The sequence below is a fragment of the Zeugodacus cucurbitae genome, chromosome 2, assembly GCF_028554725.1.
Source record: "Zeugodacus cucurbitae isolate PBARC_wt_2022May chromosome 2, idZeuCucr1.2, whole genome shotgun sequence".
Classification (NCBI taxonomy): Eukaryota; Metazoa; Arthropoda; class Insecta; order Diptera; family Tephritidae; genus Zeugodacus; species Zeugodacus cucurbitae.
Window position 1 is genome coordinate 71,854,211 of NC_071667.1, and position 14,186 is coordinate 71,868,396.

Sequence of the window (14,186 nt, forward strand, 5' to 3'; positions counted from 1 at the left end):
AAGAATAGATATTTCAATAATATTGTCATGGCATATAACGTCGGATAGTGTGTCGAGGCCTTCCTTAGATATGCTCTAACAAATTTAATACTTATAAAGGGTGGAAGGGACGCTACAAAAGTAGACCGATAGGAACAGCAAACAACGCCATATTTTTTCCCGCTCTTTTGACATTTCTCTTCAGTAAAGTTTGCCATTTCATCATGGAAAGATATACGATCCGACAATGAGTGGAAATTATTAAAATTTACAACCGAAATTCGGAATGAGCCTCAACTTTAAGAGCACTATGTCCAATTTATGGTCGTCATAATCGTCCTGTCCGACCGCTCAATGATAACCGAATATTTTTGTCCCGAATTGGATGATATGGACTTGGACAATATGTGGTTCCAACAGGACGGAGCCACAGCAACACAACGAATCGATTCATTGATCATTGTTTGGGATTACGGAATCCCAAAACTGATGAAATCACAGTTTTTAACTAACAGAAAAAATATATTCTCCATGACATTAAGTATATATACGAATAAGGAATACGCCTATTCATCTGCTTCCGCTTTAAAGACGTTGTTAATCAAATTCAATTAACCATATTTTCCTATTTCATTAATAACACTATACGTCAAGTCGACTTTTTTTTCTGGTTATTGGGCCAAATAGTTTTTTTCCGGAAGACTGAGTCAAAAGTAAGAAAAATATTTATTCCGTTTTTCGAAAATTTTGAAAATATTCGACTTCGAATTTCGAAAATAGACTTATTGAAAAACATTATAATTAATTACAGAATGCAGTTACAAAATCAAAAATATGGTTACAAACTACCTTTTCCTATTATTTCAGTGGTGTATAATATCTTTTGATCAAGCTTATATGACAAATTTCAAAATTTTATTTTGAAAAAATACTGGCACATTTTTTAAACTTAGTGTTTTTACATTTTTGTTTATATGCCTATTTCTTCTCATTCAGATATATCCATTACCATTCCCCCAGTCTACATAGGTAGTAGTGCGTGTCCTCCACAATTACACACTTCTTCACATCACTTCTTATGCCAGCTACTAATAATAAACACATCTGGTGGAATAGTTTTGTTACAATATTTTATAGCATACTATAAAAGTATTAAGCTTGACCTAACGGCATGACAACTTGACGGGTTTGGATCTCTAAATAATCGCATTGATTCCATGGTTCAATTGTCTAAGGACAACAAGACTATTTCGAAGATTACTTCAATAAAATGTAGAGAATAACTTCTTTGTACGAGTATTTCAACTCAAAACATAAAAATAAGCCTTAAAATACGCAGTCTAAGTCGCGGATTACTTAGCAATAGTTATTATGATTTAAATTCGCTAAAAAATTTACACATGAAAGCAACAAAAAAGCTATCCAGTTGAACTTAATACAAGAGAGCTTGTGTTTAACACGTTTAAGTGACAATCGCCTGCTGTTCTAGCCCTATTTTATTAAGCCATTATACTTGTGTTTGAGTTATGCCAGTTGGCGCTTCGATTCGCCACTCTTCACGTTTTGTTGAATTAAATTATTTGCACGTGACAGCAAAGTGTTTGTTCAACAACACGAGTATTGAAACCAAATCCGGTTAAGCACGAAACTTTCCACGTGTAAATTTTATAGTTATATTAAATATTTATTATTTTAAAGACACAATGCCGGTTTTTTAACTATTTATTTGTATATTTACTTTACAGATCCACGTGTCAAAGACTGGCCCATGATGTCATCACCAGTACCCACCTTAGCACTCTGCGTATTCTATGCCTACTTCAGCAAATCGCTTGCGCCGCGTCTGATGGCGAAGCGAAAAGCGTTGGATCTGCGCAAAATACTCGTCTACTATAATCTATTTCAGACAATATTCAGCGCGTGGATTTTCTATGAGGTGAGTCGCTGCGAATCTTTTGCCCATAAACATAAAGACTAATTAAAATTTTGCATTTCCACTTTGCAGTACTTAAGAAGTGGCTGGTGGGGTAATTACAGTTTCAAATGTCAACCCGTCGATTATACCAATAGTCCATTGGCAATGCGTGTAAGTGTGTTTCATTGATTTTGGGTTATGTAATATGTAAGGTAAATGTCAATTGTATGCTGTGGAAAGTAATTGCAAAATATTTTTTATATACATATTTACCGTTATAATAGACAAAAATGCGCTTTCATACATTTATACATACCGTTGTAGTAATACATACATCTCTTTTTGTTCGAATTGATTTTGATTTTTCAATTTTTTTTTGCATTCTTCATTTCGCAGATGGCTCGCACTTGTTGGTGGTATTACATTTCAAAATTCACAGAGTTCTTTGATACGCTATTCTTCATATTACGCAAGAAAACTGAACACGTATCAACGTTGCATGTCATCCATCATGGCTGCATGCCCTTCTCCGTATGGATGGGCATGAAATTTGCGCCAGGTAAAATTTGGCTTGCAATTGCTCAAAATGCTTTAAATTTAATTAAATAATTTAATTTTTTTGAAATTCAAATTTTGTTTTTTTTATGAAATTCAAAAATTTCCAACAACAACTAATTTCTCTCCCACCACTCCACACTCTAGGCGGTCACAGCACATTCTTCGCGCTACTCAACAGCTTCGTACACATTGTCATGTATTTCTACTACATGATCGCCGCCATGGGTCCCAAATACCAGAAATTCATTTGGTGGAAGAAATACCTCACCACCTTCCAAATGGTAATTACACAACTGTCATGAAATTGCATTTGTTGTTTTTATAATTTCATTTTTAATAATTAATGCGCTCATTTGTTTGTGTTTAGGTACAATTTGTCGCCATTTTCACACATCAGTTCCAGTTGCTCTTCAGAGACTGTGACTATCCCAAGGGATTTATGGTTTGGATTGGTCTGCATGGCATTATGTTCCTGTTTCTGTTCTCTGACTTTTATAAAGCCAAGTATACAAATGCGCGTGCACGCAGCGCGGCGGCGAAAGCCAACACAAATGGTTATACTAAAATACCTGCGTCGAATGGCAAATGCATACCAGTCAGTAATGGTGATTTGTCCAATCATTTGGTGGCGTCCAATAATAATAAGGGTGCTTGCATGGTGAGTTTTTTATATTTATTTCGTTTTTTTTTTAGGTTATGTTTTTGGAATTACCACTTAAAATGCTTGAAATAAGTGTTTCTCAAGTTTTTTGTTGTTGTAGTAATATCAAATTACTTTAATTTGCTCTCAAAGCTCAATTTGAGCTATCCCACTCGACTCATTCATATGTTTTCTCAGCCCTCAGTAGTATTTATTAGATTAAAGTTCGGTCCTCAAGTGCCTAAGTGACTGCAAAGGTCCTAGATCTGTAACCGGTTTAGCACTGTCAGCTCCAAATCTCTTTTTTTGCAATGATTAAACGCTTGTACACTAATCATCAATAAATTTACAGTTGCTTTTTTGATGAAAATGTAACGAGCATAGTCTAATCAGAATTAAAGACGAAAAAGTGAGGTTAGCTTGAGAGGTTATGTTTGCGTAAATTTCAAATATTCATTTTTAATGACAAGAGAATATTAAATATTGTTAATTTTAATATTTAGATCTTGTATTTGAAAACATAGAACAACTCAAACCAACTATGAGCAAAGTTAGGTTAGGTTTAGGGATTATATATGCGTGAACTTCTCATCCGCACGGCTAATGTCTTCAGAATATGAAAATGTGTAGCTTTTTAAAACGCATTCCACATCAAAAATGTTTATAATCGCAAAAAATATCAACTAAATTTGAGGTTATGTTGAATAAGCAGCTATTAGCCGACTCCTCAAGCGGTGAATAGCCTCTAATGTCAATAACATGAAGGTCTAAGATCACTGCTTACTTACTAACTTGAAAAAAATATTATACTCTTAACACTTAGTACAGTTCAAACTCGTTACTGCTTCATTTGAACTTTTAATAAAAATAGTTTTTCATTATAAATAATAAAAGCAAAGCAAAAATAGCAAACACTACAGAAAGTAACTAATGTCAATGGCTTCACCGCGTAAATTCTAAGTACACGCATTAATTTGTAGTTTTCATACATATTTTCATCTATATAAAAGTGTTTCTTCTCAAAAGTTCTATTTAATTTACACTCAAACCTCCGCATCATTTGTACATATGTCAATTAGTAATCAAAACAAATGCATATGCCGAGCTGGGCTGCCGTATGTCAATTATCATATTGTACATATTGATGTGCTTTCAGCAGTTTTTTTTTTCAAAAAGCGCTTCAAATAAATTTGTGCCAAGTGTTTAGGCAAACGAGCCTAATTACAGAACTAAACAACGCGTCTACGACTAACGCACAGATGTCAATATTTTGATGAATTATCATTGACGTTCATCGCTGTTGCTGCGGCTGTTGTTGTTATTATTGTTGTTGCTAGTGGAGTTGGGTCTAGCACTTCTCCATTTGAGAACTTTTCAACTTTAATTCAAGTAAATGTTTATGCAATTATATAATACAATGTGCAAAGTGTAAGTGCCTAAAGTGTTTAGTGTATTTGACCGGCACGTGGTTGACATTCATTATAAAGGGTGTTGGCATGTGCTTTTCGAGCAGCTGGCTAATGTCTTCATTTTATTTGGAAATAAACAATTTTTTGTGGGATAATTTGTAGAATGTTGTTGTAGAACATCAACGTATTTGCATTCGCTTATTTGTAGGTATTTTTTAGGCATTTTTAAACTAAATAAAAAAAAATTTGCAAAAAAACAAAACAAAATTCGTCGAGATACGTGCCGGTGGAGTGAGGGCTTCAAAAAACACGTTGCGTCCTGGTTGACGTGATTTGAACCCTTGTAGAGATCTAAAACACAAAAAACAAGAAGATTCTTCATTAGTAAGGATGTCGTTATTGGGTTGACCATTTGAAAAACCAAATTTTTTTTACCCGATTTTTTCGACCTTTTCGAATTTTTTAAAAATACTTCAAATGAAAATTTTTGGAAATCCAAGGCAGACACGATAGAGCATTGTATAAAGAAGATATATACAAAATTTCAAAGGAATCGGTTCAGTAGAAGTTGAGTATCATGTCAACCACATCGAAAAAAGTAGTTTCGAGAAAAACGCGTTTAAAGTTTACGAGACCGCTCTGCCGGCTCGGACGCTACGTCACAAAATCGGCGATATCTCCGAAAATAAGTCGAATTTTGAAAAATCCTTCCAAGGTCATATTTTTGAAAGTCTAAAAAAACTTTCAAAATATGCAAAAAAATCGATTTTTTCAAAATCCTAGACCAGAATACCCCCTTAAAATTTAAAAATGTCAGCGTTAGTCGGTGATTTTCACATATTTTTTTAAACAATTTCTCAATCTCATTTGCGTGGTTGTTTTTTGTTTGAAAGAGACCATGTTAAATGTGATAAGTTCAGTTAGATTGACAAAATGCTGAAATGAGCAAATCCAATAAGAATCGATCAACTTATCTATATCTAAGCTGACATATATTAAGATATTCGGTCATCTTTATCCTTTGTTAGCAATATTGAAGGGTCAAAGGTTAGATCAGAATGCTTAAAACCCACTGCTTTCAAATCAGTTGGGTTGCAGTTCAATGATATTGGCTAATTTTTTAATCTTAAAGCTGAGACAGATTAAGGTTACGTTGGGACCTAAAGCAGTTTGCTCTATTAAAACTAAATTTTACACATTTTTTCAACAGAAATCCTGTTGAGCTATGAAAATGGCTGAAAGTTGTATTGAACAAACCAAAAAAATTTTAAGTTTTAAGATTTGAAAAAAAAATTAGGTTAAAATTTCAAAAAAAAAAAAACAAGAAAAAACGTTAACTTCGGCTGTACCGAAGCTAATATACCCTTCACAGGTGCATTTCTTTTAGTAACTATGTGTTTAAGCAAATCTAAAGGCGTAAGAAAAAGTAAGTAAAAAAATTTTACTAAATCTTTTTAGCCGGATTCAGATTCTTAGTTAACCTACCTGAACAATTTCTTCGGAGATTATATTATTACCTTAAGCAGTAATCCATGTCAAATTTCGTGAAGATACCACGTCAAGTGCGAAAATTTTCCATACAAGCCATTGATTCCGATCGTTCGGTTTGTATGGCAGCTATATGCTATAGTGAACCGATCTGAACAATTTTTTTGGAGATTAAATTATTTCTATGAGCAATAACTCACACCAGATTTCGTGAAGATATGTAGTAAAATGCGGAAGTTTTCCATACAAGCCCTTGATTCCGATCGTTCAGTTTGTATAGCAGATATATGATGTAGTGGTCCGATATCGGCAGTTCCGACAAATGACTAGCTTCTTGGAGAGAAAATAACATCTGCAAAATTTCAAAACGATATCTTAAAAACTGAAGGACTAGTTCGTATATATACAGACAGACAGACGGACGGACGGACAGACAGACGGGCATGGCTAAATCGACTCAGTTCAACATACTGATCATTTATATATGTACTTTATAGGGCCTCCGACGCTTCCTTCTGGGTGTTACAAACTTACAGGGTATAATTAGGTTAGAATTTCTAAAAAAAAAAAATAGGTTATGATTTTAAAGCTATTTCTTTAATTGCGTAATTAAGTGTATAAACAACCTTTAAACATAACAAAACTTAATATAAAATTTTTAACTAATTCCCTGATTCTTCTTTTTTCCCATCAATACCACCACAGCCCGTCATGGACGATGAAGCCGAGATCATCAAGCCAAATGGTCACTACACCAATGGCTATAAGAATGGCTACGCTAATGGGCATGCCTTCAAGGAGGGTGACGGTATGCTCTCCACAAATGATGCTATACTCAATCCCGACAGCAGTAGCTCTAGTCTACATCAGCGAAAAGTCAAATAAAGCATAAAGTGTAACAAAGGAAAGCAGAAATAACCAGCAAAGCATAGTTAGTTATATAAGTATATATTAAAACAAAACAAAACAAAAACAAGAAAAACAACAAAAAACACACACACAACAAATTGATTATTTTTTATATATACATAAATTATATATTTAATAATTTAAAACGAGTAAATATGGAGCTTTTATATATATAAAACTGTACATATATTTAAAAGTTTGGTAAAAAAAGGAAGAAAAACACAAGCATTAATTTTAATTAAAATACTATACATTATATACTATAGCAGCAACAAAGAAGAATATGTTCTAAGGTCAAGTACTACATTTGTACATACATACATTTATTTCTAGACATAATCTAGTAGCATCACCAAGTTGTTCAAACAATTTGCAGTAGATATGTATGTATTTAATGCAAATGGAAAACACAAAAAAAAAAAACAAAAACAAACAAAGCGAAATGCAGAAAACACATGTTTCATTAGGCAAACAAAAAGAAAACACATAAAACAACAAAAAAAGTAAATTAAAATTAAAATAAAAAAATGCATAAATTTTATTTAAGTACATTTATTAGTTATAGAAGAGCAACAATTGCGCGCCGCTTTCTTGTAGTTTGTGAAGAAGAAGAAGAAGTAGACGGAGTAGGAAGAAAGGGAAAGTAAAAGCAAAGTCAAACAATTTATTGTTATAAATTTGTAAGCAAAGTCAAATGGTATTTTACATTCTCCACACGCATAAATTATGCAAAAAAAAACACAAAAACAAAAACAAAAAAACATTATAAATATATATGCATACATATATACACATACATATGTGAAGAAACAGAACAAAGCGAATCTTAAAGTTTTACACAAGAAAACTTGGCAACAACAGGGAAATAAATCAAATAATAATAATAATAAACAAGAAATGGACGTCTACAACTATTATTGTTAATACATATTACTACTACAACAACAACAACTACTACTGTTTTACTATTATTATTATTATTGTATACTACAAAACAAAAAGCAACAACAACTACTACCAAGCGACACTACTACCACCAAACGAAACAAAAAAAAAAAGAAACAAAAACAAAAAAGTTACAACTGTTATTATTATTATTTTCTTTTGTATTAAACTCTACTACTCTATAGCGCAGTTATGCGCGTAAATTGCGCTGTAGCATGCGCCGATTGCAGCAAATTGTTATAATGCGCATGCGCAGTGTGTTTGTAAACATCTACCTAACAATATGACTTAGACTTATGTAAATGTATTTATGAAAAGTGTAAACATAATGTACATTTTTTATATAACACAGAGAGAAAGAAACAAAAATTCGAACGCGTAAAAAATAATAATTTTAGTAAAAGAAACAACAACAACAACAATGTCAAGTACACTGATAGCACTGCATTTTTATCAAACTATGTTGCAAAATTTAATCAGAAAAAAATTGTGTAGTCAGAAAAACGGAAATAAAAAAAAAAGAAATTAATATTTTGTATAGTAACGGGTGAACGGTATTCTATTTTGTGGACAAATACGTAACGGATGAACAAACTATATTTATAAATATGTATATGTATATGCCTATATAAATATTTACAAATATCACACACTACTTAGTTAGCTGCGTCCTATTAAACAATATACTCGTTGTACATATATATATTTACATATATACAACAATACATGAACAAACAGTGCGCATGTGTTTAAGTAAGTACATAAGTGCGTGTATGTATATATTATATAAATATGTATGTAGTTAGCAAGAATGGAATTTACATTTGTAGATAAATGAATGCTTAAGCGCTATTGTTCGTGTTTAATTTTTCTAATATTTTATTAAAATCCAACTGAATGTAATGTAAAAAAAAAACTGTTATTTAGCAAGAAATTTTATGAAAAAAAGTGTAATTGTATTATTGTAATTTTTTTTTAGTTTTTTGTTGCTTTATTGCATATTTTTAAATTTTTTATTTTTTTACTTTTGCAATTTATATTTTTACAATTTGTATTTTAAATTTACGTACATTTACACGCATGCATAGCAGAAAAGCAAAATGCTGTCGTGTAAGCAATAGTTTATATACCCAAACATATACATATATACAGTTATATTTATATATTATATTATTTTCCTTTTGCAAACGGGTTACTGGTAGTCAAATTTTGTTTGTTTGTTTGTATATTCTTTTTCAAATCTATTATTCATTGAAAAAAGAAAGAGAAAAGCAAAAAATCTCTTTTGTACCACACAATCATATTACATACGCATACGATGAGTAGATATGTATTTGCTACGCTTAATTATTATTTGCATACTTTTGTAAGGTTAATGTGCCTAATGTGTCTACTTTATAATGTAATTTTGTAAAGTTACTTAGTGTAATTCTGTTTCTTTGAAATAAACTCATGAATCCATACAGAAATCGAATATAAAAGTTGTTTTATTATATTGCAAATGGAAGTCAACGCTACTAAACTCAACTGAATTGAGTGCAACGGTCAGAGTTATTACTCAGTTCTTCTAGTCGCAAGGATATCTAGCCGAAAAACGGTTTGTCGGATGGTATCGTAACGAGTTCCACACCAGTCGGGTTTACAAAACGTTAATAGAACCGAGTTCAAAGTCAAGCTAAGGATGTAACCTCAGCTGGATTCTTCGAAAGTTCAAAACTGGAAGTTTAGAGGCGAACTAAATGTATCAAGGTAATAATATTGCTTCGAGTTAAAAGTTCAAGATGACTTTTATACGGTTTATTATAATAATTATTCTCTTTACAGCGTAGGACAATATGGTTTTTTCGGAGTATGAATTGTCATTTAAACGGTCTGAGCAGTATTTTTTGGCAAATATTCTTGACTCCGTAAAGTTTTAGTTTAATATTACCTTACTATCACCCTTCATATGTAGGCTAGCTTTCATTAACTTATATATTTTATTGTTCGAAGAAATTGTTATTTACAGTTTATAGAATGAACCGATTTTCGAATCTTATTTTACAAAAATAATCTTACCCTTAATTTTTATACTCTCGCAACAAAAGTTGCTAAGAGAGTATTATAGTTTTGTCCACATAACGGTTGTTTGTAAGTCTTAAAACTAAAGGAGTTAGATATAGGGTTATATATACCAAAATGATCAGGGTGACGAGTAAAGTTCAAATCCGGTGTCTGTCTGTCCGTCCGTCTGTGCAAGCTGTAACTTGAGTAAAAATTGAGATATCTTAATGAAACTTGAAACACGTATTCCTTGGCACCATAAGAAGGTTAAGTTCGAAGATGGGCGGAATCGGACCACTGCCACGCCCACAAAATGGCGATAGCCAAAAACACATAAAGAGCTATAACTAAGCCATAAATAAAGTTATGAAAATAAAATTTGAAACATAGGATCGCATTAGGGAGGGGCACATTTGCATGTAATTTTTTTGGAAAAGTGGGTGTGACCCCGCCCTCAAATAGATTTTTTGTATATATCTTGCAAACCAATAAAGCTATATAAACCAAAATTTCTGCAGACGTTTCTTTTAGCCGTTTCCTTATACAGTCCAAAAATGAAAGAAATTGGATAATAACCACGCCCACCTCCCATACAAAGGTTAGGTTGAAAATGACTGAAAGTGCGTTAACTCACTAACGAGAAACGACAGAAACACCAAATTTTCCATAAGAAATGGCAGAAGGAAGATGCACTGAGATTTTTTCACAAAATGAAAAATGGGCGTGGCGTCGCCCACTTATGGGTCAAAAACCATATCTCAGGAACTACTCGACAGATTTCAATGAAATTCGGTATATAATATTTCCTTGACACCCTGATGACACTGGTGGAATATGGGCGAAATCGGTTCATAACTACGCCTACTTCCCATATAACTCAATTTTGAATCCTTCTGATTCGTTCACTTTATAATGTATATATAAGGAACCGATAAAGATAGCGAAATAAAACTTTACACAAATACTGTATTTGAGCTGTGAACTTGTGGAAAAATTGTCAAAATCGAACCATTGTTTTAATTATACTTCAATAGCTTACTGCGTACATAAAATATGTCAAGGCTGAAAATATAGGCACTATCCGGTCACTATAGCGGAGGTTATCATGAACCGCTACTGTTAAAATTTTGATCCACTCGATCTCGTAGTTTTGTTTTAATCGTTTTCAGATGCTAGATTGACTACGATTTCGTATTATCAGTTTGACGCTGTTTAAGTACAATCCGAAGAAGTTTCTGCATCGTTTCGTGACCGTTATCGAAATATGGATCCACCGTTACACACCAGAGACCAAGGAGCAGTGGAAACGAGCGACTTCACTTAGCGAAAAAGCTTCATTCGGTGAAAAAAGTGATCTTCCACCATGAAAACATGCTGGGTTACACCATCGTTATGGCCAAAACCAAATTTAGCTACGAATTGATACCCTATTCAACTATTCACCAGATTACGACCCGTGCCACTTATTTTTGTTTCCCAATTTGGAAAAATCTCACGCCTTTTTTTCTAAATATCTCTTCCATTGTTGTATGTATGTGATTGGCGTTGCAACCGTTTAGCCGGTTATAGCCGAATCGACGATAGTGCGCCACCTCTCTCTCTCCTTCGCAGTTCGGTGCCAGTTGGAGATCCCAAGTGTAACCAGGTCGCTCTCCACCTGGTCCCTCCAACGGAGTGGAGGCCTTACCCTTCCTCGGCTTCCTCCGGCGGGTACTGCATCGAACACTTTCAGGGCTGGAGTGTTTTCGTCCATTCGGACAACATGACCTAGCCAGCGTAGCCGCTGTCTTTTTATTCGCTGAACTATGTCAATGTCGTCGTATAACTCGTACAGCTCATCGTTCCATCGTCTGCGGTATTCGCCGTTGCCAATGTTCTGAGGACCATAAATCTTACGCAAAATTTTCCTCTCGAAAACTCCTAGTGTCGTCTCATCTGATGTTGACATCGTCCAAGCTTCTGCACCGTAAAGCAGGACGGGAATGATAAGCGACTTGTAGAGCTTGATTTTGGTTCGTCGAGAGAGGACTTTACTGTTCAATAGCCTATTCAGTCCAAAGTAGCACCTGTTGGCAAGAGTTATTCTGCGCTGGATTTCGAGGCTGACATTGTTCGTGTTGTTGATGCTGGTTCCCAGGTATACGAAATTATCTACGACCTCGAAGTTATGACTGTCAACAGTGACGTGGGAGCCAAGACGCGAATGCGCCGACTGTTTGTTTGATGACAGGAGATATTTCGTCTTGTTAGTCAAGTAATTATAGAACCGCCCATGTATAAAGAAATATTTATCTGATGGCTGCTTTACGTTTTCAACAATAGTCCTCACTGCGGATCTACATATGTAAAGATGTCGTAAATTCGAAGAGTTTTAAATTTTTCGTTGGAAAATCAAATACAAATATGTATGTTTATTTGGAACTTAATTGAGAAAAGGTAGTTCCCCTGCGGGGTGCAGTATGTGGCCTGCTATAAAAAGTGTTTTAAAATCTTACTGAGAAAAAAATTGTAAACAACTTTGCAATCAAAAGAGCAGCCAAGCGAAACATAAATATACATGTGTATAGTATAAGCAATATCTCGTAACGGAATTTGGATGGAACCGAGTTTTATATACCCCCTTTGTTATTAGTATAGTACTTATTTAGATGCGGTTTAGATAGTGTCCAGATAATCCAGTTGTGAATTTAGGAAGTCTTCTAAGTTGACTTGAATGGTATGAAACGAACGGTATGTCAGATGGGTCGGTCTTAAGAAATATGGGAAGAGGCCTCTAGGTGGTTTGGGATCTTGATAGGCTGGTTTTAGTCTAATAAGCTCGTGTGAAATGTCTTCTCTGTGGTAGTTGGCACTAAGTGCTTCGGATTCCTTTTTAAAAATAAGAACCCTATAGTGTACGGGGTATACAAAATTGAAGACTTTGTTGCACACACTTTCATTACGAAAGAATTATTTGTTTTTTCAATGCGCAAATATTTTACTTTTGCAAAAACAAATCATCACCAAAGTCAATAGCATTGACAACTTGTGTAGGCGAGTTTAACATTGTAAAACATTGGCGGCAGTCTTAACTTATAGGGAGTGTACTTTTATGAAAAGAGCGACACTGTCTGTAATAAAGTACTAAGTAAAGGTTGAATAGGGTAATTGAACACCAAAAACACCTAATGGTTATAATTAAACTGTCACCATGGCTTTCACCTAGAACTTCAATGCCATACCTTTCGAAGTACTTGACTTTTTATGACTTATCTAAATCGGATAGGAATTTTTTTCATGCGGTTTAATTTCTTTGACTATTTCTAGAGAAAGCCATAGTAAAAGTTAATTGATTTGAAAACTCTCTCGAGGATCATAGATTTAAATTAAGTATAACAGCTATCTTTGTAACCGACATTACGCTTTAAGTAAAAGAAAAAATAATATATATAAAGAGCTATATATATATGTCCTATATCGGAAATCCTAATAATCGCCTAGATATGAAAATTTTCTTCCACTATCTTCAGAGCAAAAGCTGTTCGAATTCACCAAAATACATCAATTTGTGTCTCCGGTAACATTTTCTCTTGGAATACCTACGATTTTGGAATAGGCGACGGTAAAGAATCCGCCTTTTTATACGATAATTTCTGATCTGTTCGCCCAGAATCATTCCTAAGTAAACGATTACTGCATTGGACGTTCAAAAAAGGATATAAACAGGAAATCTAAAAATAGTATTGGATCAATGTCTGGATAATCGAAAGCTGTATATAATGATATCAAGCCCTCAAGCAAAAACAACAACAATTTAATAGAACTGGAGATTGTTTGAAGCTTTAGAGTCGTAATAAATCAGAATTTTAGCCCCGAACATTTTTAATAGAATATTTTAAAACTTCAACGCAGAAAACGACTCCATTTAGAGAAAAAAAAGTGTTGTTTCTTTAAGAAATTTTTCGTGTCTCAGATCGTGGATTGGGCTCGAATTGCAACGTCAAGCTGCAATATCAAGCTGGGGAATATTTATATTTCATCGTCGTAACTGAGAAAATTAGATGCCCAAAGAGTCAAAGTTTTTAATATCTCAAAAATCAACTTCAATTTAACGGATTTCAGGTTAAATCTAAACTGAAGGATAATCCATGCAATGTTCCTTGCTTTTTTAAAAGAAAAAAAAAAAACACAGAAAATTCAAATATAATGGGAAATATTTATTATCATTCGAAAGAACATTTATTTGGCATTTATTTTTTAAAGATTATCTCTTTCAAATGGTGACCGCGGCTACATCTCAGTTGGTCCATCCGTTAAATCC

The 14,186-nt window shown here is 33.5% G+C and overlaps 1 protein-coding gene across 5 annotated transcripts in view; it reads left to right on the plus strand.

Moving 5' to 3' along the window:
* The window catches only part of LOC105209165 (elongation of very long chain fatty acids protein 7), a 44,603-nt gene extending 35,279 nt beyond the window's left edge, over nt 1-9,324 (plus strand). For all 5 annotated transcript variants that reach the window (XM_011179426.3, XM_054228157.1, XM_054228163.1 and 2 more), the window contains exons 3-8: nt 1,725-1,915; nt 1,985-2,065; nt 2,291-2,453; nt 2,597-2,733; nt 2,820-3,110; nt 6,695-9,324. In XM_011179426.3, coding sequence (XP_011177728.1) covers nt 1,725-1,915; nt 1,985-2,065; nt 2,291-2,453; nt 2,597-2,733; nt 2,820-3,110; nt 6,695-6,874 — 1,043 coding nt within the window. In that variant the 3' untranslated portion in view covers nt 6,875-9,324. The remainder of the gene's footprint in view (nt 1-1,724; nt 1,916-1,984; nt 2,066-2,290; nt 2,454-2,596; nt 2,734-2,819; nt 3,111-6,694) is intronic.
* Nucleotides 9,325-14,186: the final 4,862 nt, after the last annotated feature.